The 22,630-nt window shown below is 51.6% G+C and overlaps 3 protein-coding genes across 3 annotated transcripts; all 3 read right to left on the reverse strand.

Annotated features, from left to right (window-relative positions):
- Positions 1-330: 330 nt before the first annotated feature.
- LOC100898823 (achaete-scute complex protein T3) lies at positions 331-1,273 on the reverse strand. The gene is made up of 2 exons (XM_003739345.1): positions 1,115-1,273; positions 331-1,003 (listed from the first exon to the last, which is right to left on the reverse strand). Exons 1-2 carry the CDS (start codon positions 1,189-1,191, stop codon positions 331-333), a joined length of 750 nt encoding a protein of 249 aa, XP_003739393.1. The 5' UTR covers positions 1,192-1,273.
- A 9,804-nt stretch (positions 1,274-11,077) lies between these two features.
- LOC100906104 (uncharacterized) lies at positions 11,078-11,735 on the reverse strand. The gene is made up of 2 exons (XM_003739313.1): positions 11,543-11,735; positions 11,078-11,451 (listed from the first exon to the last, which is right to left on the reverse strand). The coding sequence occupies exons 1-2, from the start codon at positions 11,649-11,651 to the stop codon at positions 11,228-11,230; spliced, it is 333 nt and encodes a 110-aa protein (XP_003739361.1). The 5' UTR covers positions 11,652-11,735; the 3' UTR covers positions 11,078-11,227.
- A 900-nt stretch (positions 11,736-12,635) lies between these two features.
- LOC100906249 (G2/mitotic-specific cyclin-B) lies at positions 12,636-15,389 on the reverse strand. Its single transcript, XM_003739314.2, has 4 exons — positions 15,156-15,389; positions 14,121-14,431; positions 13,767-13,948; positions 12,636-13,643 (listed from the first exon to the last, which is right to left on the reverse strand). Exons 1-4 carry the CDS (start codon positions 15,222-15,224, stop codon positions 13,090-13,092), a joined length of 1,116 nt encoding a protein of 371 aa, XP_003739362.1. The 5' UTR covers positions 15,225-15,389; the 3' UTR covers positions 12,636-13,089.
- Positions 15,390-22,630: the final 7,241 nt, after the last annotated feature.

A 22,630-nucleotide genomic window follows, 5' to 3' on the forward strand; every position in this document is an offset into this window, starting at 1 on the left:
TCGTTTATTTTCGAAACTTTTCTGCCTCCATTCCTCATTTCTTCTCGAGTATGTCTTGGATTTGCGGAATGTCGCGACTTCATAGCTTAACGCACTATTTACAAGCAGGAAGAGTCAGTGGGAACTGCTCCGAGAAACGAGAGAGTATTTGGTAACTGCTGTACGTTGAACGGGTCTCGATTCGGTTTTGTTCTTCTCCTTCTGGAATCACAGGGTTTCACCGGAAATCGGAAATTTCTTCAGGATTCGATAAATTGTATCCAGGGTGACTATTTACATTACAATCGGTCTATTCGAGGCGGACGAGTGCCGCTCCGGAGATGGCTCCCCTCAACACGGCGAAATCCGCGCCGAGACTGGAGGATACACGTATACGGGTGCGCAGTGGTAATGCGATTCTTGCTGGTAAGTGTGACCGTCACTATAGGTCGGGAACGAGGTCATATATGGGTAATCCTGTCCGGCTGGGAACTGGTCAGTCGGAGAACTCCAGGGTACCGATCCGGATTGAGGCACAAGCTCCTGTTTGAACGATGAAGTTGAGCTCACTTCACCGATTTGCGTGAACGCGGCATTTGGTGAGTTTGGCGCAGCGCTGTTGCTGTTGTTGTTGTCGTCGTTATTGTGGCTAATTATCGTTGTGGCGATACTGGAGTTCGAATTGTTGTTGTTCTGACGATCCTTGGTCACTGGATCTGATTCTGCCAGGAGTCTCTGAAGGGCCGCGATGTATTCGATGGCCTTGTGCAGAGTTTTCACTTTCGAAAGTCGCTTCGAGCGGTTCTCGATGGGCACGCACTTCCGCAATTTGGCGAAAACACCGTTCACGGCCTGAACGCGCCGACGCTCCCGCGCGTTCCTGCGTGCGACCAAGTGCGGAGGTTTTTCACGGTGTGGCACGTGTTTGTAGGTCGAGGATTTCTTCTTGTCATCCTTATCGCTGCCTCCATTCTCCAAGAGGGAAGACTGCGAATCGTCCGAAGAGGGTGATGGACAGAAACCACTGGAAAGAAAAAACATTCTGGATGAGTCTTCCATACGGTAGACCATACGGTGCAGTCTCGTCACGGTTTGAGCAACTTCTCTCCTCGGAAATTCGGAAAATCAGGCTCACCTCATGCTCTCGGTCTGGGCCCAGGAGAAATCCTCCTCGGAAGTTGGACTCATCACCAGAGACTGCTGCATGTTCATTCTCAGATAACGGGAAAGCTCTGCGACGCTAGAATATCATCCGTATCAGGGCACACGTTCACCTCTTGCTTCGATGTCGCCTTTTGGAGCGAACGCACAACCCTCGAAGTTTTTAAGCCGTGGCGCCTCCTCTCCCACTTCGGAGCCAGGGAGGAGCTTCGAAAGACCCGCCTCCGACGGACTGCCAACCACTTACGGCGATCCTCGGCGATTCAGAACGATTCCGAAACCTTCGGAAGACGGACAGAATCCTTTAATCCAGAGTTGCACCCGATGCATAGGAAATACTCCCCTCAGATATGATTTTCGGCTTCCGATCCCTTGAGCAAATCCTCGATGCTTGTTCGAATATCGAGGCTCCCAATCGGACATTTCGGGCCCGATTTCCCCTCGAGGCCGAGCGGCCAACTCCCGTGGAAATTCGATGATTCAGCGCACCTCACTCGACTCTCGAGGCTAAGGTCCTCGGAGGTCTCGAGATAAAGCATCCAACACAGAGCGGAAACGCCCGTCTGGTGTGCGCGGACAACCGCTCATCTGGCGAAGTCGGAACCAGCTAGAAGATACAGTTCTGAAGTACGCTTTCGGATACTGCAAAATCGTAGCAGTACAGCCGTCGTCATTTTCCTCCGTGAGGGGAATGGATGCGCCCTATTGCGTGAGTTCGGGAAGACCAATCCGATGTATGTACATATATATGCATTGTCTGAAGCTGTAGGTCACACTGAGCCGGCACACAAAGCCTGGAATCCGGGCATGCTCCGAGGTTCCTCGGTGTCAAGGTAGTCTTCCGGAAATCCTGAACGCACCATGCGCGGAAACTCGGGAAAAATAAATGCCTCCGATCGGGGGCATGATGCATGGTGACTTATTCGTGGCGCTAAGTGTGGGCGAACCCACGATGGGTCAGAGTCAGAGCCCTCTCTTGCTTGGCCGAGCCTGTCTTACGGTCGGGCACAACGGCACGACCGATGGCGAGCTTTGTATTATCATCATTAACACACATATATGTGAGGATCAAGGTCTCCTTGAGACTGCATTGACTGATTGAGCTGTGGTCTCAAGAGTCACCCCTAGGAATCAGAACCCATTTCAAGTCGGATGTCGACATCGTGTCGAGTGCAGCCTTCGGAGCTTACCGATCTTAGGAGGGCACTCGAGCTGGTTTCCCGGTGCAAGTTCCCTATGGATGAGTGCGGGGGATCATCCGCCGGAACTATCTCGACCTGCAGCGGAGTGAAGAGATGTCGCGAGGATCTTGCGCAGAAAGGGTATCCCATCCCGTGACGTTATGCCGCGCGGGGCCGCTCCCGCTACGCGGACTCCACCCGCTTGCGAGACGCCGCTCTAGCGGGAGTAGGGTGAGTCCAAAATTCCTTGCTACCATTGGTGTGCCTGTAACCGGGGATTGTCACATTCATGAAAGAAGCTTCTCTGTCGGCCGGATACGACGAGTGAAATCTGAGACATTCCGATCTTTCTTGTTCACCCTTATCATGTTCTTTTGGATGAACACGATTTTTCCAACGATGAAGGCGACGAATTTCGTGGGTAAACAAAAAGTTGATCAGATCGATTCCCCAAAATCAAGTCTCATCTTCACGGATTGAGTCGATCTTTGTTGACGTCTCACTGACGGATCACTTACGCCAGCCACGGACCTCCGAGGTGTGAAAGAGAAATCCACGGAACCCTGTGTCGGGTTTATTTCAGTCTGCGGACGGCATTGGTCGACTCCCATTCATTCTCAGAAGGAGACTCTCACTTGAGGTGACCCTCAGGAGCTAGGATGGGAGATCTAGGACTTGTCTTAAAACGGAAGACGCTAGGAATCGTGTCCTTCCGGTAGAATGAGATATTCCCTGTCCGTGTTCCAGTGTCTAATTAAATCTTGAACCTTTCTCAATAAAGAACCCAGAAGTCTAGCTCTCGCAGAAAGGGCTGTTCGAAAGAACTCCGAGAACAATTGAATCCATGATCGAACGCCTCGCCAGCTCGATGACGGTGGTCTTTCTTCACGTACTCGGTCTTCATTCGGCAGACCCAGCAACAAATCGACCAACCTAATGGATTACTTCACCTAAACGGCCCCGTTCGACAGGGTTCCACTGAATATTTGTGTGTCCTCCCGACTCCCGGCTCATTCCTGGGGTCGACTTCAACGCTGATATATGGTCTCAGAATTGCGGAGATCAACTGCTCTCCGAGTCGCTAAGCTGAGACACTAACTTATCCACCCAAAGCACAGTCTGGTGGATTGGAGGAGATTTCGAGGAGAACTCTATCCGTTGATCCGAGAGCAGAAGAAATGATGACTTAAGGATCGAAGTTGGAGAGGATCCGGGGCCGAGTGGGAGTCACGCGAGCCTTCTGGGGACGCGCTCGGTCCCAGTCCTCAAAGAGTTTGGCGGATACCACCGACGTAAAATCGTAAGCGGAAGATGAATGAAGACATCAACGGAAAATGCCACAATCAAGCACTCACAAGCGGAGAGAATACGCGACCGGCCCACAGACGTAATTCAATTCGCTGCCCGCCACCCAGAAATCATCGCCTGCTTTCTCCGTGGAGCCTTTCATTTCGAACTCAGCCGACCGGACGCCCCCGCTAAGAAGTTCAAATCGAGCTCCTCCGGCGACCGTCGAGCGACGACGTTCGATGAGAGCTTTGATCTGAACGACCGTCACTCAGGCGGACGATGTAGAGCACGACCAACGATTGCTTTTTTCAGACCGGGGCCAATGGATTCATACAGTTCACGAGCAGACTAGCCGCACAAACAATTAGACCGTTAGCAGCTATTGCCCAGTCGGTCCCTCCGATTGAGCATCTTCTTCATCTGACTCTGAATCGATCCGAGGTCTCCCCCGAAAAGCACCCGTTCTAACGGGTGCCGATGAAGATGTTGCACGGAGTCACGCGCCGTGTTCAACAAATACTCCGTCTGCAAACCTCTTGCCGCGCGCAAATTATAGCTGAGTGAGCAGGCGGCGGACTAAACGGTTTGTGGAGCTGTCGACGGAACCGAATAAGTTCGCTGCTTGTTTGACTAACTGGCGGGCGAATTATCGGACCTCCAACAGCGCGATTTGTGGTTTCCGTAGTTCGTTGTAGTCTAATAGATTTAAATGTTTTCGATGAAACAGAAGCGGTGCCCAAGGCTCCGGACGCCTTTCCGCGAACTGTCGTGCGTGGCTGTTGATCGTAACGACTTCATTCCGATCGCAGAACTTTCACAGCAAAGTTCCGAGCTAGGCTCGATTGTCAGGGATACGCTCAGAACCCTCTGGAAGAGTTTCGATTGCAAGTCCGATTTCATTCCATCCAGAAATTCAAATGGTCGCTATCCCATCGCATGTCAGGCAGGGGAATTCTTATCGGCGGAAGTGTGGCGATCTTTTGTTCCAAGTCGTGGGGGTTCTCGTTACGACAACGAATAGCAGATAACAATGAGCGTCGGATGTTTTGCAGTTCGTGTTTGTGTCGGCAACTTTCAAACAAATGCTAGGTACTTGTTCGGCGCGGTCGCGTGGGGCCGGCGAGTTAAAACACATTCCTTCCCTACACTGAATCAAATTCTTACTTAATACTCAGCTGAGATAAGCCAAGAGAGTGCTACTGTTTCGGGTCCGGGAGACACGAGTCGATGCGATCCTGATGAAGCGTCCCCTTAGTTCGCTGTTGGTCAGGAATCTGGGTCCGCTCCTCGTTTCGAGGCCCGTGATTAGCTCCCTGCGAGCCGAAGGATCCGGAGGACTCGAACGTTTTCTCTCTCATTGTGCAATGCAACGACGATTTCCGAGTGTCATTTTTCCCTTGTCGGGAACCGGAAAGAGGATTCGGCACGAGATTTTCGAAACCTGATAGAGATCGGATAGATTCTGGTAGGTACTCCACAGAAAAGAGCGAGACTTCGTCGAGAATCCTACATGGGTCGTCAGACACTTTTCGATGATGCATCTCGAGATGCAGCTTTCGGGTGAAGGATTCGTAGATCAGAGTAGCAATGACGTCTGACAATGATGACCGCTTGCCAATCTATGGGGAATTCGACTGATGCCGATGTCTCTATTGCGGAACCCAGGGACTCTCTCGGAGACTGCAAACTCCAAAACAGTCGAACCACCAGCGTTGCGACAGATCATCGCGCACACGATCAAGGAGTTTGTTATTTACTGCGAGAAGAAAACCGATTTCCAACTTAGGTGGTCAGAGTTTCTTGACCGGGAGGGAAGCGTTCACGAGGAGAGTGAGGCCGATCATGTTTCGAAGACGGATAGCTGACGATCGACCTCGGAAAACTTGAACCACCCATTATCAATTGTTTGCTTTCACTCCATTCCCGACCCGAACACCGTTTAACCCGATGCGGTTAACCAACTTGAGGTTACGCCTTCAGTTCGAGCGAAACCTCGGGTCATAAGTCAAGTTCTAGCTCGAGCCTTTCTCGACCGACCTACGTACGTCACTGTCCTCTCATGGAGACCGATCGGTTTCAGTAAGCCCTCCTACGAGAGTCTTCCGTCAGGAGATCCACAGGGAACAATGCACAAGCTCATGACGAGTGCACCTCTGAGCGTGAAGACTCCACGATACGCGCGAGCGACTCGCTCGAACTGCGTTCAGAACCTTCGTCGGCTTTGCTGGTCATCGTGAGGAGTTGATCGAAGCTCGAGAAAAAAAGATAGGCAACGCTCCCTTGCTGCCCTCGCGCGAGTTCGGCGCACGTCAGAGAGCGACAACTGCTCTACCATCCGACTTGTAAGATTCGGATGCCGAACTATTTCTTCGACGCGACAAAACCAGTGGGATGTTTAATGTTTCAGGAGAGCTGACTTTCTACGGTCCGCTTCGGTTGAACTCAGCATCAGCGAGTCTGGTGAGAACTCCGAGAAAAGCTCACAGCTGAGTGAAATGCGACGATGACGACTTCGGGCTGCGACTCCCATGCCGGCCGAGGGAGAAAGAAAAAAAGATGTTCCCCAGACTGACGTCTCGCCCCGATCAACCTCGAAGGGTCACGGCCCACTTCCAGCGAAAAGCTAATGACTTCTTAATGGATTCGCGGCATCTAAGTCAAACTAAATTTTTCCGGCACGTGGCAGCCCGATACCGGATAGTGCGCTACCGTGCCGCTCCGGACCACCTATCTGAGTGACTCGCAGAAGAGCATCGAGCTCTCGCATCTAGAATGCAGTGACGCAAGGAAAGGGTTGAAGGGGCCGACTCTGATAGACTCTGGGCCTCGCCCGAAAACTGAAATTTCGAGTGATGTTCAGGAGGTCCATGAGAACTTGGTGGAATTCCGTCTAATCTGATGAATTGAATCATGTCTAAGCTGATGTTTGGAAAGAACTCGAGGAGCGCATCGCAACATCGTCGGAGAGGCGATCGGGTGGATAACTCAATTAAAGGGATGACAGAAGCTAAAGGGTTGCAGAATGGCGACCAGAAGAGGGTTAGCTCCAGACACCGCGTCTGGGGCATGAAGGAGTACGGCACGTGAATATTCTTAAATTCTTCCTCTGCCATTCAGCTTCAGCAAACAGAGCGCGAATAATACAGAGAGCGGGAAACGAAGATTCACCGCGAGCAAATGACGCGCAAACAAAGGTGCTTATTGCTGTTTTACGACAAGACCGAGCTCAAGGTGTTGATGGCATTTCACCCGCAGTCGAAACACCGCTGGGGTTTGAGCCTGAATCCCGAAACGAGCCCTCGACTCTCTATCGCGATCGGCTCAGCCGTATCCATTCTGTCCGAACTCCAGTGGACGTAGAATCACATTTCCGGAAATTTTTCCCGAGACGATTCAGGGATGGTTTCGGGGAAATCCCACCTACGATTTCTGCATTTCGACGCCCAAATCGGATCCATTATCTGCGTGGATACTGGGAGATATCATCAACTCCCAGTGACGTTTCCGATCGCGAGACTCTCGGGAAGGTCCACGATTATTTGAGTTCACCTGATTCTGGAACCTCGATACCCATCGATTGTTCCCTCGATATTTCGGGTAAACGAACGACTCGGTGTGTTACGAGAGGTAAGTATCAGCATCTCGTCCGCGAGCGGGGAGTCTCCACCACCATACAGAGTGGCGTCTACAGAAAGGGCCTCATAGACCACCTGCGCCTAAAAAAGTCGTTCGGCCTTTGTAGCTTTCGAGAGCTCGAGAAAGTCATAGATACTAGAACAAAGTAAAGTCTTTTCGCTCAGGTGAGTCAGTTTAAACTCTGCTTGGCAATCCCATCCGAATCCCGCACTCTTCTCCGGTCTGCGATCTCCTCGGAGGGCGTCGCCTTCGTGCCTCTTGGACGGATTCCTCGATTCCCATTCTGACGCTCTATCTTCCAGCGTGGTATTCTGATTCCCGTCGAAGTGGACGTCGGTCTGAGAGCCAGGGATTCGGACTCCGCGCGCTTGCAAGGCAGGGGAGATATCGGGCCCCCGCGGTTAAATTGACAGGGACGAGCGAGAATCTCATCGGGAGCAATATCTCCGTTTGGGGTTATTTGATGAATCTGCATTGATGAACGACCGACTCTGTTTGTACTATGATCCACTGGCTGTCTGTTGAAGTTCTGGGCTGAAATACGAACGAAGTCAGACATCCAAGTAAGCAGGCAAGCGAAAGCCAGGCAGCGGGCAGGTGTTCAGACCAAGGCTCTATCAAAGCGGCCTGGGGATTCACTTCACGAGCAAGAAAGTTTCAGCACGCGAACGGCACGAGCCTTCCTCGATTCAGCCGGGCGCCGATTTGTGATATTTTCTCTTTTTTCAAGCACTAACACCAACATATGATAGACAGCGAGAACAAGCGCTTGGATCGTCGCCAGACCCTTTGCGTAGGACATAAGGGGCCTATTCAACTTGCTCGCCGAAAGCTGGGAGCGTGGGGTGCTTCCCGTCCGTTTCCCCAGAGCCGAAGTTCTCAAGGGGAGTTTGAGGACGACCCTACGAACCCCTCGACTTTTTCTCGGTTCGCGGCAATCCCGGTGCTGTCGCCAAGCACAATCTATGAGAACCTCGCTTGAAAAACCGTGGTATCAGGATCTCATGAATGCGATGGTCTCTGCAAGTCCCTTTCGCTCGGATATGAGCGTAAGACAATCTAATCCGGATCGCAATTCGATTGGACACAATCAGTCCATTTATATTGAGATTGCCATAAAGGCTTCATCCCGTGCGAGATCGCCCGACATGCCCCCCATCAGCTGAGTCCGAAGGGCGCCGACGTCTCAACGACGGAACACGTGAATCAAGCTCATACACACTTCGAAACTTCCTACTTTCCAAATTACTATATATCACTTTGATAACCAATCCGATTCGTGGTCTGGATGACTAACTGTGACCGGTGACGAGCAGACTGTTGTAGTGCCTAAATCGACCTCATCATCGACTTTTCTCCAAGTCTACCCGCATCGATGCTCCTCGGTGGAACAAAGTTGGTCTGGGTCTTCCTGAGAATCGCAGCAGCGAGCAGCAAAAGAGCTCTACCAAGCTCAAGAGCTGGGTAATCCTGGCTCAACTCGCGCCCGACTCCACCTTTCGACTAGCTGAACCTGATGTCAGTTCCCCAGATTCACCCTGTGAGCGAACAGTCTCCGTTGAGCTCCCCTCCAGGCCGCAAGATATTCGCAACGATGTTCGTGCTGTAATCTCCATTTCCATTGTTTCTGTACTCGACGAATTCAAGTGAAAAACCATTCCGAATCGATATGCCGAAACAGGAAATGTCTTATAGGTGGTTATAGCGAACACTCGGTAGTCTAAGTGAAGCGGACATGCGAAACCCAACCACGCACGCTTATTGTACATACACAGATTGACTTTCGACCTCCGGCAGGTGAGCCCCGAAATCATTGAAAATCGATTCGGAAACATCAGACCTAACAACCGGCCTGCTAGCCGACAACAGCAAGTCATCACGCGCTCATCACATCCGCTCGAAACGCTCCAAGCGGAGTAGAATGTGCCTGTAAGGCCTTTGAGGAAAAGAGAGAGACGAGCGCATCTCTGAGCGGCAGCAAAGGTGCGCTCAGCACGAAAAGCTGAAGTACTGTATGGCTGGTGATGATATCCTTTCCGTTAGATGAAATCGGCTTTCGGAAGGGATCGGAACAAAGACCGTTGACAGCTCGGCTGAGAGACTTTGATGAGCACCATCAAGCTCCGGTCGCGTGCTCTTCGAGCCCGCGTTCGAGTCGAATCTGATATAAGTGCTCGAGAATTGATTTTACCGGGGGTGATGGTAGGCGTCGGCAACGTAGCGGCGTCGGAGCAGGACTTGATGACACGCTCGATAGGAACGCACGGCGACATCACCGGAAATATCGACACCCTCCATCCACTTACTCATCGTGAGGCATTCAGAATACCTGCGCGCCCCCACATCATGCGCTTCCCATCCCTTCCCGAATGTGTTCCGTCCATGTCGCGATATCGGACTCCGGCTGGGGAAGCGACGCTTGCTAATAATACATATAAGCTTCAAATTCGGGAATCGGGCATTCTAGGAGGGAGCAATGGAGTACATCCGGTTCCGCCCACGCTTTGATCTCAAATAAAGTTCTCTCACGTATGATCTTCCCCACGTCCGCGATGCAGGTCTGAAGAAGCTGGTCTAGGCGGACGGAGTATCACAGGAGCGAGCAACTATTTTGGCCGAGTTATTCAAACCTGAAGCTCTCTCGCTGTGTTTATAATATTACTAGCCGTGAGGGCGCTTCGCGCCCCCACAGCCTTAAGGGAATCAAGTGTTGCTTTTCGTTGTCCTAGGGGAATGGTATGCAAGCAATAAACATCTTGTTCCTCTTCGGTTCTGGACTACATAATTATCGTGAATAAGGGGTGTTGAGAGGGGCTCATTCTCATGAAGATTATTTGTCAAGTCTCGGAGTGGGAAAAGGTCTGACTGCGCTTCATAACCGGGCATGGTTCCGAATCCAAGCGCAGAGAGCCGGAGCCTGTCGGGACCGGCCAACGTTGTGGCGTACTTTCTTAGCGCGGGGTGACGCTTTCGAACGAAGCGGACGATTTTTTTTCCACGGGCACCTCACGGCATTCCGGGCACCTCTTCTCAGAGCCGCAGCTGAACGCTGAAACGAATGGAGTAGAGTCTCCTTCCTTGATACAGGTTCCGATTGCGAAGCTAGTTCAATGTAGACTGTGCGCTCGTGCCCGTAGAACTTTTAAAAAGGTGACCTGATGAGTACTGATGAGATCATAGAAGCGGCTTTGCATTTTGTGAAAAATAACGATTACTGCACAAACACGTCAATTTCACGGCGAACATGCGTATAAGCAGCTTGAGAAGTATATCTTGACCTCACTGGAGTGATTGCGCATCGATCGGGAAAATTTGGGGTCTGTTCGGAGGTTGAGAGCTCTAAAAAGTGGTCCGGTGTCAGGCAGACATAGCGCTTTTATCATTTAGGGGGATAGGGGGATTGAGTCGTCTGACCTGAGCGAACTGATCAGCGAATCCGTGCATCCGTGAGGATCGATGGGGAGACGGGGGCTCCACTCGCCCTCGCGACTGCAACCGCATACATTTAAGAGCAAAGACTCCATCAGGGGCTGAGTGCGGGAAGCAGGGTTGGAGGAATCATAGTGACCCACGTAGCATGGTCGTACAGCTTTTCGAAGCGTCTGCGTCGCACGGCGCGGTTCTCCTCAGCCTAACTGTCGCAAGCCTGAGACGACGGCGAGAGCATCTTCTCATCCGTGCGCCGAATTCTGGGGGGGGGAGGTTCCGGAGACGTGGTCCGACGAGCCCCGCGTCGCTCGCATCAGTCTATACCTTCGATTCTCTACATTCGAGCATATTCCGCAGGAGCGCTGAAGACTCCTCATCTCCAATCATGATAAGTCGGTCTCAACACCGGCGGAGAGGCCCTCTCGTGGGAAACTGAGTCGAGCAAGAGCCGAATTCCGTTTTATTCCAGCAACGATTCTCGTATTCTGAGTTTCCTCGGGTACAACTATTCGTTTCGCTGAGCGAGAATATCGGCTCGAGGATGGAAGTTCTCAAATTGTAGTCTTGAAGCATATGGGGCAACCATTCGGCAGAGTTCGAGGAATATCGGATGGAGTACAACATCTATCGAACTTGCACTTCTCAAAGTTGCAGAAATCACTGTCTTCGTCGTCCGAGAGCAAGCACAGCTTTTCTCTCAGGTTCGGTAAGGCTTTCAGACATTTGTTGCAGGAACCTTCGTCTCCAGTCATGACGTAGGCCTTGCAGACTTCAGCTGCAATGCAGGAAAAGAGCGGATCAGCTGTAGGTATCCGGGATGGAAGTCGAGATGGGGACAACGTATACTCGAAGGGAGTTGAACTCACGCTCTTCGTCGTGATGATGGTGATGATTCCGCCGATGAGACCCAAAGGCCAGACTTGTCGTAGAGACGACAATCAACAACACGAGGAGAGTCCTTGATTTCAGATCCATCACCAAACAAATCCCGGAGGTGACCACGTCTGAGACCGGCACAACTGATCCGAGCGGAGAGTCGGGAAATGTCCAACACCTTGGAGATATACTGCGCGCTGTTGAAATTCGAGATTCTTATCCGTAGGTGAGGGTGCAGCGATCGCTCGTATCTCTGGAAGGAAAACACCCATGCATGAGTAGTCCCTAACGTGTCGACGTCTCCATTGGAGCGAAATCCACAGGGCCGGGAAGACTAGGGAGTTCCTCCGCTGGATAACTTATTGGAGTGGTTCTCTAATTCCGTGGAGCATGATGAATGATGAGTTCGCTTGCCAGCGATACAATATTGAATCGGTCTAACGATAGGCTTCTGGACGAAATGGCAAAGGCATTCGACGGTTGCCTATTTCTCGTTGTCTTCGGGGGTGTTGTCGCAGTTCGTGATGCGGGTCTGGCGATCAAACGCCGCACCCGAGGACCTAACACTGTTGGAGACCTTTTCCTTCAAACCTTGCGGGAGATAGGCACAAGCCCAATTCGTCCCATTACGGGGAGATCGCATTTCAATCCTCATTCTTCCAGGCAAAGTACGTCCTGAGCGCAGTATGGGGCTCCGGAGCCGAGGGGCGCCTTTTTCCAAGTCGCTCATGAGGGTTATGCTCTCTCGACTTCATATAGGTCGGTCCATGTGCTCATCTCTAATGCCCTAGAACGATTTTCCGTGAAGGCCTCCCGTCAGGGCATTCGGAAAGAGATTCCCCCTTCCTTTATTTTAGCTCTGTTTCATTTCGAATCCCTTCAATTTATTTCATCCCTCCTCTAGAGACTCCATGGGCATTCTTCGCTTCGACGGGACGGGACTCGCCGTGCGGCCGGAGAAATCGGAGCTCCTCGCCGGAGATTATGCTGGATTCCGTCTCATGGGACAAAGCCTCCAGAGTCTCGACTCTAGAACTCCACTCTAGACCATACGGCAAAATCTCTATACGCAACGAAAATTTGACTTGTGTTGATATCGTTTTATTGTAACTCGTTCTGTTACAATGCCCATGCAACTGTTGCCGTTGATACTCGTCGACGCTTGCTGTCCGTACATGGTATCGCTGACGTGATTCCTTCCCTATGTTGCTTTGTCGTGACTCACGCTGAGGATAGAAGCTTCCGTGTCGCTCCCGAGCTTGATCGGAAGTAAGGTGATTGCGTTGGGGATTGGGTATATTGGATAAAGGCTGATAGAAATGACGGGTTCGGAACTTCCCGTTCGTGGGTCTGCGGTGAATGAGGAGTTTGCTTGTCGACCAACTCTGCTGACTTGCACAATCGAGGCTCGACGACAACGGTAAGATCGTAAGAGGACGTCATTTCGAGAGTTGGGTGTCACGAGTGGGAGGAATACACGACGGGAATTATTTTCGGTGCTTATTTACAAGTGGAATATTTGTATATTATGAGGTCATCAATTCGATGCGGGTTTCTTGGCCAGTTGAGCGATCTCTTTGCTCTGCACGACGACCTTCGCTACGCGTTGGAACTTATCGGCGGCGTATTTTTTGTAGGTCGTCTTGAGGTACTTGTTCGTTTCGACAGTAGCACCCAGCTCGGCCAGCTTGCCAACAACGAAACTCAGGTCTTCCGTCTTGTACTGGCTGTAGTACTGCACGGTTTCGTCCCATTCAACGATGCCAGTGACGCGTCCAGCGATGAAAAGCGAGGCCGCTGCGACGACCGAGGGGTTGCAGTGCACCAAGCTGTAATCGTAGAGCGCCAACTCGAGGAAGTATTTCGCCATGGTGTGGGTGAGCGAGTCCGCCCCACCGGCCTTAGAGAAGCGGCGCAAGAAATGCGCACTGAGTGGCTTAGCGAACTCGAATTGCAGGGTGCTCAGAACGATTCGCTCCATGCGTAGAATGTCATCGGACGTGTAGGCCCCGTCGCACATGTAGGCGAAGTCCGAGACCGACGGTAGGTACATTTCCTCGTACTTGCAAGCAACCAGCATGCACGCGACGCCTGAAAGCGGTCAGATTTGAGATGCCTGTACTACAGAGAGCCCAAAAAATCATAGATGAGCGTCGAAGGCGGGCGAGAGTTCCCCTCAGAGAAAAGGAGACCGCCCGGTTCCCCGGTACTAACCGACGAGCTGGAACTTGCTACGACTGACTTCCATGTCGGTCTCTGACATGTATCGATCCAAGATGGAGACTGTCATCAAGAGCGTTTCCTGCAGGAGCTTGAATCGAGCCTGGAGTGAAACCAGCCACTCGACGAGGATCATACGCATGTGAGCCCTCAGCGTCGGGTGCTTCTGGAGATACCTGTACGAATGAAATAATACAATAATGCGCTGACATCGATTGAGTGGGCACTCGGTCGGTGCTCATGGAATTCGAAACATGCGCTCGTTGTTTTGGCCGAGGCGGCGCTCGTAAATAAAAAACGAGTCTCATGTCGCCGAGCTCGAGACAGGTCGTCCGGCGAGGAACTCACTGGGGGTGTGCCGCGTTCTGTCCTTCGATTTTGAAGAGATATTGGTAGATGTCTTTCACGTAAACAGAGCTGAACTCGAGATGTTCCATATCGTCTTCATCGATGTCGACCATGTCGATAGGGAGAGGGATCTTGTCGATCTGGACGCTCTTCGGCGCAGGTTTCGGAACCTCGACGACGGTCTGCTTCAAGGATGCTGGCTGAAGTTTCGGCTTCGTTGCCTTGAGGACATGGGACGTAACTGTTGCGACGTTAGTACTGCGAGTACTGAGCGCCAGGCGAGGCGCGACCTGGTTTTTCGACAGTCCATTCTGAAAAGGAATAGAGGAGATGAATTTCGGTCTCGAAACTTTTCGGAAGTATCGCCCATGTCGAATTAGGCAAAGATGAATCGTTTTTCCATTTCGAGTCGGAGCTTCAGTTGAGCGAATGCAGAGATCTAGTCAGATATCTCTGTCGCGTGCGAGGCGCGTCTGGAGAGCACGGCTCTGGAATTGGCGCTCAACGGTCTTCGCAAGGAGAGCCCAGCGCCCCGGCCCGACGAACAGTGAGACGACGCGTCGCTCGCAAACTCGTCAAAAGCCACGGACGGAAGCGACGTCGATGTTCCGATCCACGGGGATTTACTCAATCCGTTTCGGGCTCGATAGAAGTCATCAGACAGCGAGGAAATACCGATTGATATTTAAAAATTCTGCTGACGTCATTTCCGACTTTCAAATTGTAACTTTGCAGTAATATCTTATCGATTGACGCCTCGAGGAAACTTTTCCTTGGTAGAGACAATCACTCAGGCGAAGCCGAGGAAACTGTCGCTGAACTGCGGATCAGGTCGACCTAATGAGACCAAGCTGCGTTCAAGCGCATCTGGCCGGTCAACGGACTTTCGCGGGGCTGCTCAGGAATCTAGCCGTTGTCGCGTTTCGCGCGCTCAAAAATAAGAATCGCGACCCGGGAACTCGATGATGTTGACCTTCTTCGGATCCTGGCAAGGTATTACCCTCTGTATCGACGGGTTGCCGCGATGATACTGACCTTCAGCGTTTGAAGGGGCGCGTTATTCTCCCGAGTAACGGCCAGTTGAGATCTCTGTTGTAAAGACATTTTCGTTGTCTTTTTGCTGGCTCAGCAAGTCGACTTCAGATAGCGAGTAGCAAAAGTGCACAATTTTCTTGCCCGGTCACAAATTTCACACGAGGCGCGTCCAAATGTCTGTTGCAGTGCTGGCGCCTCCTGCTTCACCACAAAACGACTACCGCTCGCGGCTTCGTGAAAGTTTAAATCTCGAGGGAGAGAGCCCGCCGATTGGCTGCGAGAGAATCACGGGAGCGTGGCGCCAAATTTGAAAAGGCGGTCACCCCATGTCTCGGGCAGGAAAGTGTTCCTCTACTTCTCGCTCCTTCCTCTGTGCCGATGCTTCGAACTCCATGCACCGATGTCTCTCTGAGGGGGGATTCAGTAACCGCGTCCGATTGGAGCGACCAGACCTGCAGTGGGGCTCGTCTTTATTACTCTTCAGATTTCGAGCAGTTGTTTCCGGAGCGTCGGATCGGGCCCGATAATTCCTACGGCCTAGATACTGCCTTGTCTCCGGAACCTTCCACTGAACGGTTCAAAACGGGAACAGGATGTTCCGTGTGGGCGAATCTGAATTTTCCCCTGATGTTCTCTCAGGCGACGGGAACTTCGGATGGAGATCGTAGGAAGTTCATCCACCTCTCTTGACGGTTCAGGAAGCGATTACTTCTCTTGCTCGTCAATGATATTCGGTCCTAGAGAGACTGCTGACGAGTTGATCATTCAATCATCCACGGGGATACTGCTCCCTTTCAACATGATGCTGTTCATCCGTGCTGCACATGCCGCAGGGATGTACTATGCGTAGTGATTCGCCTTCCCGAATGATCCTCACCAAGGAGATACGACTGGTTAATGTATCTGTTTTTATTGAGTTCGCTGAAACTTCGGCGTTGCGTAGCGACTCGGAATATCGGGTGACTGAGCGGACATTATAAATGAAGCCCTGGAGACTCGAGACGCGAGGCACAGATCGGCTAGCGATACTAGCCCCGCCGGGACAGGATTGGCGAGCAATAACTGTACACAGAGCTATAGTGAATAGTCCGATGAAAACTTGTATTCGAATTCTCCTACACCGAGCCGTAGTTTTCCCCACGGAGCGAAAGAATATCGAAGCCGGGAGTCGAGCTCGGATATTCGCATCTTCCGTACAATGAATAATGCAGAATGTACAATAATCTGTCGGCCTTTGTGCACCGAGCACGTTCCTTCGATCAAACTTTCTTCTTGATGCGTTCGCAGAGTGAAGGTACTAGCTTAAGATTTTTCGTGAAAGGTTTCGCGAGACTGCAGCACAGGTACCTGGAAGGTCGAGGCTCGAGAATTATTATTCCGCGGACTCCAACGCTGTCGACGAAGATTCCTCCTGAGGCAACGATAGGGTCTTGCACTCACTCGAATAGCTCTTCAAGCTTAAAATCTGGCAGCTGCAGCGACGGTATCGCGCAGCACAGAGGTGAACTCAGAATTTCCTCGATGATCCGTTTGAAACGCCTCAAGAAGCAGTCACCGAATCTGAAATGGAGGGCGACTTGAGATCACCACATCCCAATCACTTGTCGTGAGCAGCTGCGGAAAACTAGCGGGTCGAGCTGTATCCGAGGGGATTCATCCATGAATGCTCACCGCAGCTGATATCTTTCCACTTTCGTGAAGTATGATTCGAGTTCACACCATAGCGCGAAGTACTCCTCGGTTCCTGCGGCCGTTCGATAGAGAGGGTCATGAGTCATGACGTCGCATCGAGATACGATGATTTTCATAACTGAGGAGTTCTGCGTGGACTCACCGTCGCACGTAGGTCTCGAGCAAGAGAAAGATTTTCTCGTTAACTTAAGAGAGTGGTCTTGGAGGGTTTTCTGGAGAGAGCTCTGGAGCAGCTGCAAGGTGTACCGGACTCCAGCGTGCTCGTCGATGGATTCCAGCTCTTCGAAATTGAAGACGATGCATTCGCTGTGGAATAGGAAATGCAGCTCTTTAGGTTCAATTGTCTCTCGCGATGACGTGTGAACAAAGAGCCAGAGAGAATCAATTTCTGCTATGATTTCTGAGGCGATCTCTTCGTACTCACTCGAAGCAAAACCGTAAGGATCGAAAACTTCTGATTACCGCCGTGCTTCTCTGTTCGGAGAAGAGTCGAATTAGATAGATGCCCGAGCTGAACCGATGCATCTGGCGGATAGGATCGGTCTCGGTTCACTCACATTCCGGTTCTTCCGAAAAGAAGCTTCTGCGGAGGATTTGTCCGGCGACTCACTGGAGAAAAGATGGGAGCTGTCTCGAGACGCCTCTGTGGCGGCGGGCGTGATGTGCGGTTCGTCGTGACTTCCCACGAGCGCGACTTCGAGACCTGTCTGTGAGGAACTGGCAATATGAGGACCGCTCAAAAGACATGAATATCCTCTCCCAAAAGCAAGAATGCTCCCTTCGTAATACCAGAATACTCGAGATTAACCATCATTCATCACATAAGACTTCGAAGTGGATCAAAACAGTTTGGAAAGATCCGACGGAAGATGAAAGGAGCTCGATGGATTACCAATTCTGTAGCCGGTATGAGAGGAGCATTAGGACAGGGTCCTCTTGATTTGACTGCTTCGACGACTTGACCCAGTGCGCGCAATCTCTCGGCCATCCCTGGATTGTCCGGGACGTTTTCGCTGACAGCTTCATCCCCACTCTCACCGCTATACGGCGCTTGCAGATCCTGCTGGAGTTCTTTTGTGGATTTCATAGAACTGGAACATTAATTGCGTGATCGATGAAGATACTAAGGAGCTCAGAACGTTCCGCATCCACATGGGGCCGGTCGGGAGTGCTATCGAGAGCGCGTCGACAGATCCAGAATAGGGGAGCTCCAAATATCGGAGAGAGATCTGTGCGAGAGTGATATCGAACACCGTCGCACCGCCACCAATCTCAGCGCGGCCGGCAGCCATCTTTCCGTTTGTTTGAATAAACTCTTCCCGAGAGCGTCAACCGCCGTATTCTTCACGCCTTGGACTGCATGCTCCGAAGCGCTTTCTCGGTCATCGCGTAAACTCACTTTATGCTTTGCAGAGCGTTCGGATTTTGCTTCAGGAAACGCGCCTTAATTTGTGGCGTGACTCGACTGTAGGAGCCTATACGGTGAATTATGTGTTTATGAAACCGTTCTCGGAGTCCGTGGAAAGATCGGCCGGCGGGGTTGAACTAGGGGGAATAGCAATAAATCCTTGAATTCTTATTTGAGCCAATCGAAAATCAGCCCATCAGAATTGCGTCGCTCCTCACGCGGTGGCGAAAGACCGGGATTCCTCTCTGGCCACCGGGACCATGTCATCGGCGCATCAGTCATCATAGTCACATTGCACCACGTTCAACTCGGATGGCTCACCTTTCTCGAGCGGGACATGATTCGCCAGACCTCATTGCCCCCGAGGCGATTGAATTGCTTATTCTGAATGAGATACTCCACGATGAGCGTGTCTTCCCTCCGTGTGAAAACATCGAATGTCTGCAGATGGATGGGTTTTTTTGTGACTTCGAGTCAAGACAAAAAAAAAATCGAATTCTCACAAATGTCATCGATGTCCTAGGAGACAGCTTAGAGTACTCACTCTCCTCGCGTCAGATGGCGGCCAGTTTGCATCGTACTCGTAAAGATCTTCGGTGCCTGACATTCCCTCAGTACGAAACCGGAGAGTCAACGAGGGAAAACCGCACTAGAGCTCACACTCGATATTTGCTTCGTTTCCCTTCAATCACCAACTTCTTGGATAGCCAACCTGCTTCACTAAGACGAGCGTTTGTTCACTTTCCGATCAATTATGATAAGCATGCTGTTGCGGCAGTTCGATCAGCTGAGCTCCGTAGCCGAGAGGCAGAGCGATTGGCGCTCGGAGGAGCACCCTTGCGCGCCAATTTTCGAATCGGGAATCGGAACTGTGGCCCGACGAAACCCAGAAGTCCCGATACCCGCTTAGCCTACGGGATGTCTGCTAATTTTCATTCTTGCCTTGCCATCCTAAGTTTCCCCTGAAGAGATGGACAACCGATGGGATTATTTCCTTTTCCCAGGGTCTCCTCAGGGTTACACATCGAAGACTCCTCAATTTATTCTCATGAAGTAGAAAACGTCGATTCACAAATTATCTCTCGTTCGCAATCGCGGAGGATGAAATCCTTCTCATCCCCATCGTTCTCGGGGACTCGGGAGTTTCTAGGATCGATTCTAATTATCCGAAGTCTACGTCTCGGTTGATTCTCCTTCGGCGTGTCCCGCAGTTTAGGATGAATCGAGTCGACACCGCGCAAATAACTTCTGCTCAAGGTTTCGGCTCTCGAGGGATTTCCGGCGTGAGATCTGGACCGCGAAAAAAATGTCCCGCGGGCACCACTGCATTGGTCAAAGACGGAGCCGGGCCGAGCGGTACGGACCCGTCCGGGATCAAACACAAATTGGCGGGCGGAGATCTTCATATGGATTCCTGTAATGCTAAGGATTGAGGACGAAATCTTGAGCAGGCAATGTCCTGGGACTTTCACCACGCTGGCGTAGTTGTCGTGGCGGGTTTTCATGTGTGATGTGACGTAGCGGGCCGTGATGCTCCGTAGCGGAGCGTGATGTGCCCTCACGATTGTGAGCTTGAAAAGAGTGTGAGACACACGTTTGCCCCCTGCCGCGGCAGGATAGACCAGGGGTTCTCAACCTTTTTTGCCCTGCGGAACCCTGGTGGGGTTCCGCGGAATCCTTATTATTGGTTTCGGACTCTATCTTTCCTTTTCCCCTTAATCACCTCAAAACCTTCGACCGAGATCGCATGAAGTATCCTGCATGCATTAGAGCTTAGAATACTCATCCCAATTTGATAAAATGAATAAAAGTCTGAGCAGCCGAGCAGGGGTTCGCGGAACCCAGGTTGAGAACCGCTGGGATAGACGGTGGAGACTTAGGATGGGCAGATCCAAGGAGGGCGGCCGCTCGCCACCCTTGTATCGTGTGTTCTTTAGGAACGATACAGTCCGATTGCGAGAATTGAAATCTGCCCAGAGAATCGCTCGTCGCTTTCATCGATCCTGCTGCGGCGGGTTTGGTGAAGGAGTCCTGACCTCGCCGATCAGGTGCTTCAGTCGCTTACCGACGCTCGAACAACGTGGCTCAGTGAAACTCGGCCGGCATCGGAGCCGCAGACGAGGGCGTTTTGCGAGGCAGTCGGCGAAGCATGCGTCGAGTTCGATTCTGAGGTCAGGCTTCCACGAAAATCTTTCTGAGACTCATACATACTGTGTCGTCGTCCGCCGGGGGGTGTTTCGGAAGTCCCTCCCGTTATGGGGACAAGCGCAATCTCGCTCGATTCGAATGCTCCCGATTCCACATGGGTGAAGCTTGATCTCACATCTTCCTCGAGCCTCGTAATGTTGGCGATTTATGAGTCCCGGGCTCTTCAAGTCGTGATATCGATTAGGGCGGTACGCAATCAGTGATGAGAATTCCATGATCTCGTGAGCAACATCGCACTTTCGGATTGCGGAGATCATGATGTATCTTGAATAGCCCATCTTGAATATTCCATCAATAGGAACGAGAATGCTGTCAGAAGAATAATAAGAAGGGATGGGCGCGTCGTGAAGCTCACGGAAGCTCCACAGTGCCTTCAGTCCCTGCGAGACCGCAACAACGTATGGCCAACGAAACCGAAGAGAGAGACCCACCCCGAATACGACAGATTCAGCGAACGATTAGTCGTTGGCGCTGGTGACGATTTCCGAAAAGATAATGCGGCATTCTCGAACCTGATCGACGTTCCGGTGAGCTCGAAGATGTAGAGCCGAGAGGATCCCGCATTGAGAACATCTCTACCTTATCAGGACCTGTGGGCGGAGTACAGAGGCAAGCCGGGCGATTTTCAATCATCGACGGTTTCTGTCGGGCCGCGGACGCCGACGTCCCATGCTCGTGACTCGTAATTGAGATCCCGGCGGCAATGCTCGGTCATGAGCTGAATTCTTCAGCTCACAAGCACGGCACGAGAATCGGATCCCCTTCGAGGTTGCTCCCTGAATTATTATACGGCCACACCAGGCTGAATGGCCTCCCGGAGTCAAGGGAGCTTGCATCATGCAAATATAGGAAATATATTACTCTTCGGTGCATGGCGTGCCCAGCGATCCCCTCGATGAACATCCATGAGACAAGGATATTTGCTTCCGCGGACATTTCAACCGATTTCGTCAGACCAATGCGCATAGTTCGGGTCCCCGACTTTGATGCCCAACCGACTCCCGGATATCTCTTACCCAGACACAGTACCTACTCAAAAGGGGAAGAGATTGGAGTCCGGTGAATCAGTCGATTCCCTATGGTTTCTTGATAGTGTTGTCCGATAATGAGAGCCTTGCCTTTCGCTCCGACTCGTCGGCGAACCAAATACCGATGGGCCACGCGGATGAGACGGGCGACACTTCTGAGCGCTCGAAAAGATTCGGTACTCTCGACTTCGAACTCTCATCCGACTGGGTGCTCGGAATCCGAAGAAAATAACTCGACTTCATCTCTATATTTCTCAGACTAGGCGGTGGGAACGAGGCCTATCATCCCTCGTTTACGAAAAACTTGGCAGTTTTCGGTCAGATCTCCTCACCCTCGAAGAAACTTCCAATGTAAGCTTCGGTGTTTTCGTCGAAGTCGACTACGGCGGTAAGACAGATCTAGATCAGCTCGTTATCGCGATTCGATCTAGTTCAGGAGATCGCCTTATTAAGTTCTGCACGAGAAGTTCTATGGGGGTATGAGTTCGATAGAATTCCCGAGCGTCCTTGGAGGCGCGGTGGCGAGCGCCGCGAAAATACTCGAAACATCGAGACATTTTTCGTAAGACAGGATCTATCTAGGAGAGTACCAAAACGGGAAAATGAACCTGTCTCTCGCAAAACGCCTTCGAGCGAGAACCCGTCCCTTGAACCCATCGTACGACCTATGTCTTCCTGCCTGGCAAAATTGGTCCGATTATAGTGATCCCTTTCGCCAGACGGCGAGTGAGTTCACCGAACGCGGTGTGGGTGGGATCATCGCTCGACCAGAGACGGCTCAGAGATTCGCATTGAGTTTCATGACCGAATCGGAGAAGGAACCAGATCATGACGTCCCTCAGACCCGTCGTCGCTGGTGTTTCGCGAGTGCTTGCATCGCTAACGTTGCAACAGAGGACCCATTTTCGATCTGTGTCAGAAGTTTTAAATGATGACTGGATTTATTCAGAGTGAAAAGCTCATTCTCGCGAGTTTCCGCATGCGGAACCATGGATATCCCATTCCTGGAATTTCCGATCTCCGAAATTTCCAGACTAGCACAACACTCACATTACACTCTGCCCGGCGAGATTTCCTCCTCCAATAGCTAGAATTCAAACAGGTATCCTACTGACGGGGGATCGTCCCTCCGGTTTCCA

Source organism: Galendromus occidentalis, unplaced genomic scaffold (assembly GCF_000255335.2).
Source record: "Galendromus occidentalis unplaced genomic scaffold, Mocc_1.1 scf7180000076500, whole genome shotgun sequence".
NCBI classification, from domain to species: domain Eukaryota; kingdom Metazoa; phylum Arthropoda; class Arachnida; order Mesostigmata; family Phytoseiidae; genus Galendromus; species Galendromus occidentalis.

Coding starts and splice junctions, on each gene's coding strand:
- LOC100898823 (XM_003739345.1), bottom strand. CDS start 1,191: ATGAACATGCAGCAGTCTCTGGTGATGAGTCCAACTTCCGAGGAGGAT. Junction 1,004..1,114: donor GCCCAGACCGAGAGCATGAG/GTGAGCCTGATT, acceptor TTTTCTTTCCAG/TGGTTTCTGTCCATCACCCT.
- LOC100906104 (XM_003739313.1), bottom strand. CDS start 11,651: ATGGATCTGAAATCAAGGACTCTCCTCGTGTTGTTGATTGTCGTCTCT. Junction 11,452..11,542: donor CCATCATCACGACGAAGAGC/GTGAGTTCAACT, acceptor CCTGCATTGCAG/CTGAAGTCTGCAAGGCCTAC.
- LOC100906249 (XM_003739314.2), bottom strand. CDS start 15,224: ATGTCTTTACAACAGAGATCTCAACTGGCCGTTACTCGGGAGAATAAC. Junction 14,432..15,155: donor CGCCCCTTCAAACGCTGAAG/GTCAGTATCATC, acceptor ATTCCTTTTCAG/AATGGACTGTCGAAAAACCA. Junction 13,644..13,766: donor TAGCAAGTTCCAGCTCGTCG/GTTAGTACCGGG, acceptor GACCGCTTTCAG/GCGTCGCGTGCATGCTGGTT.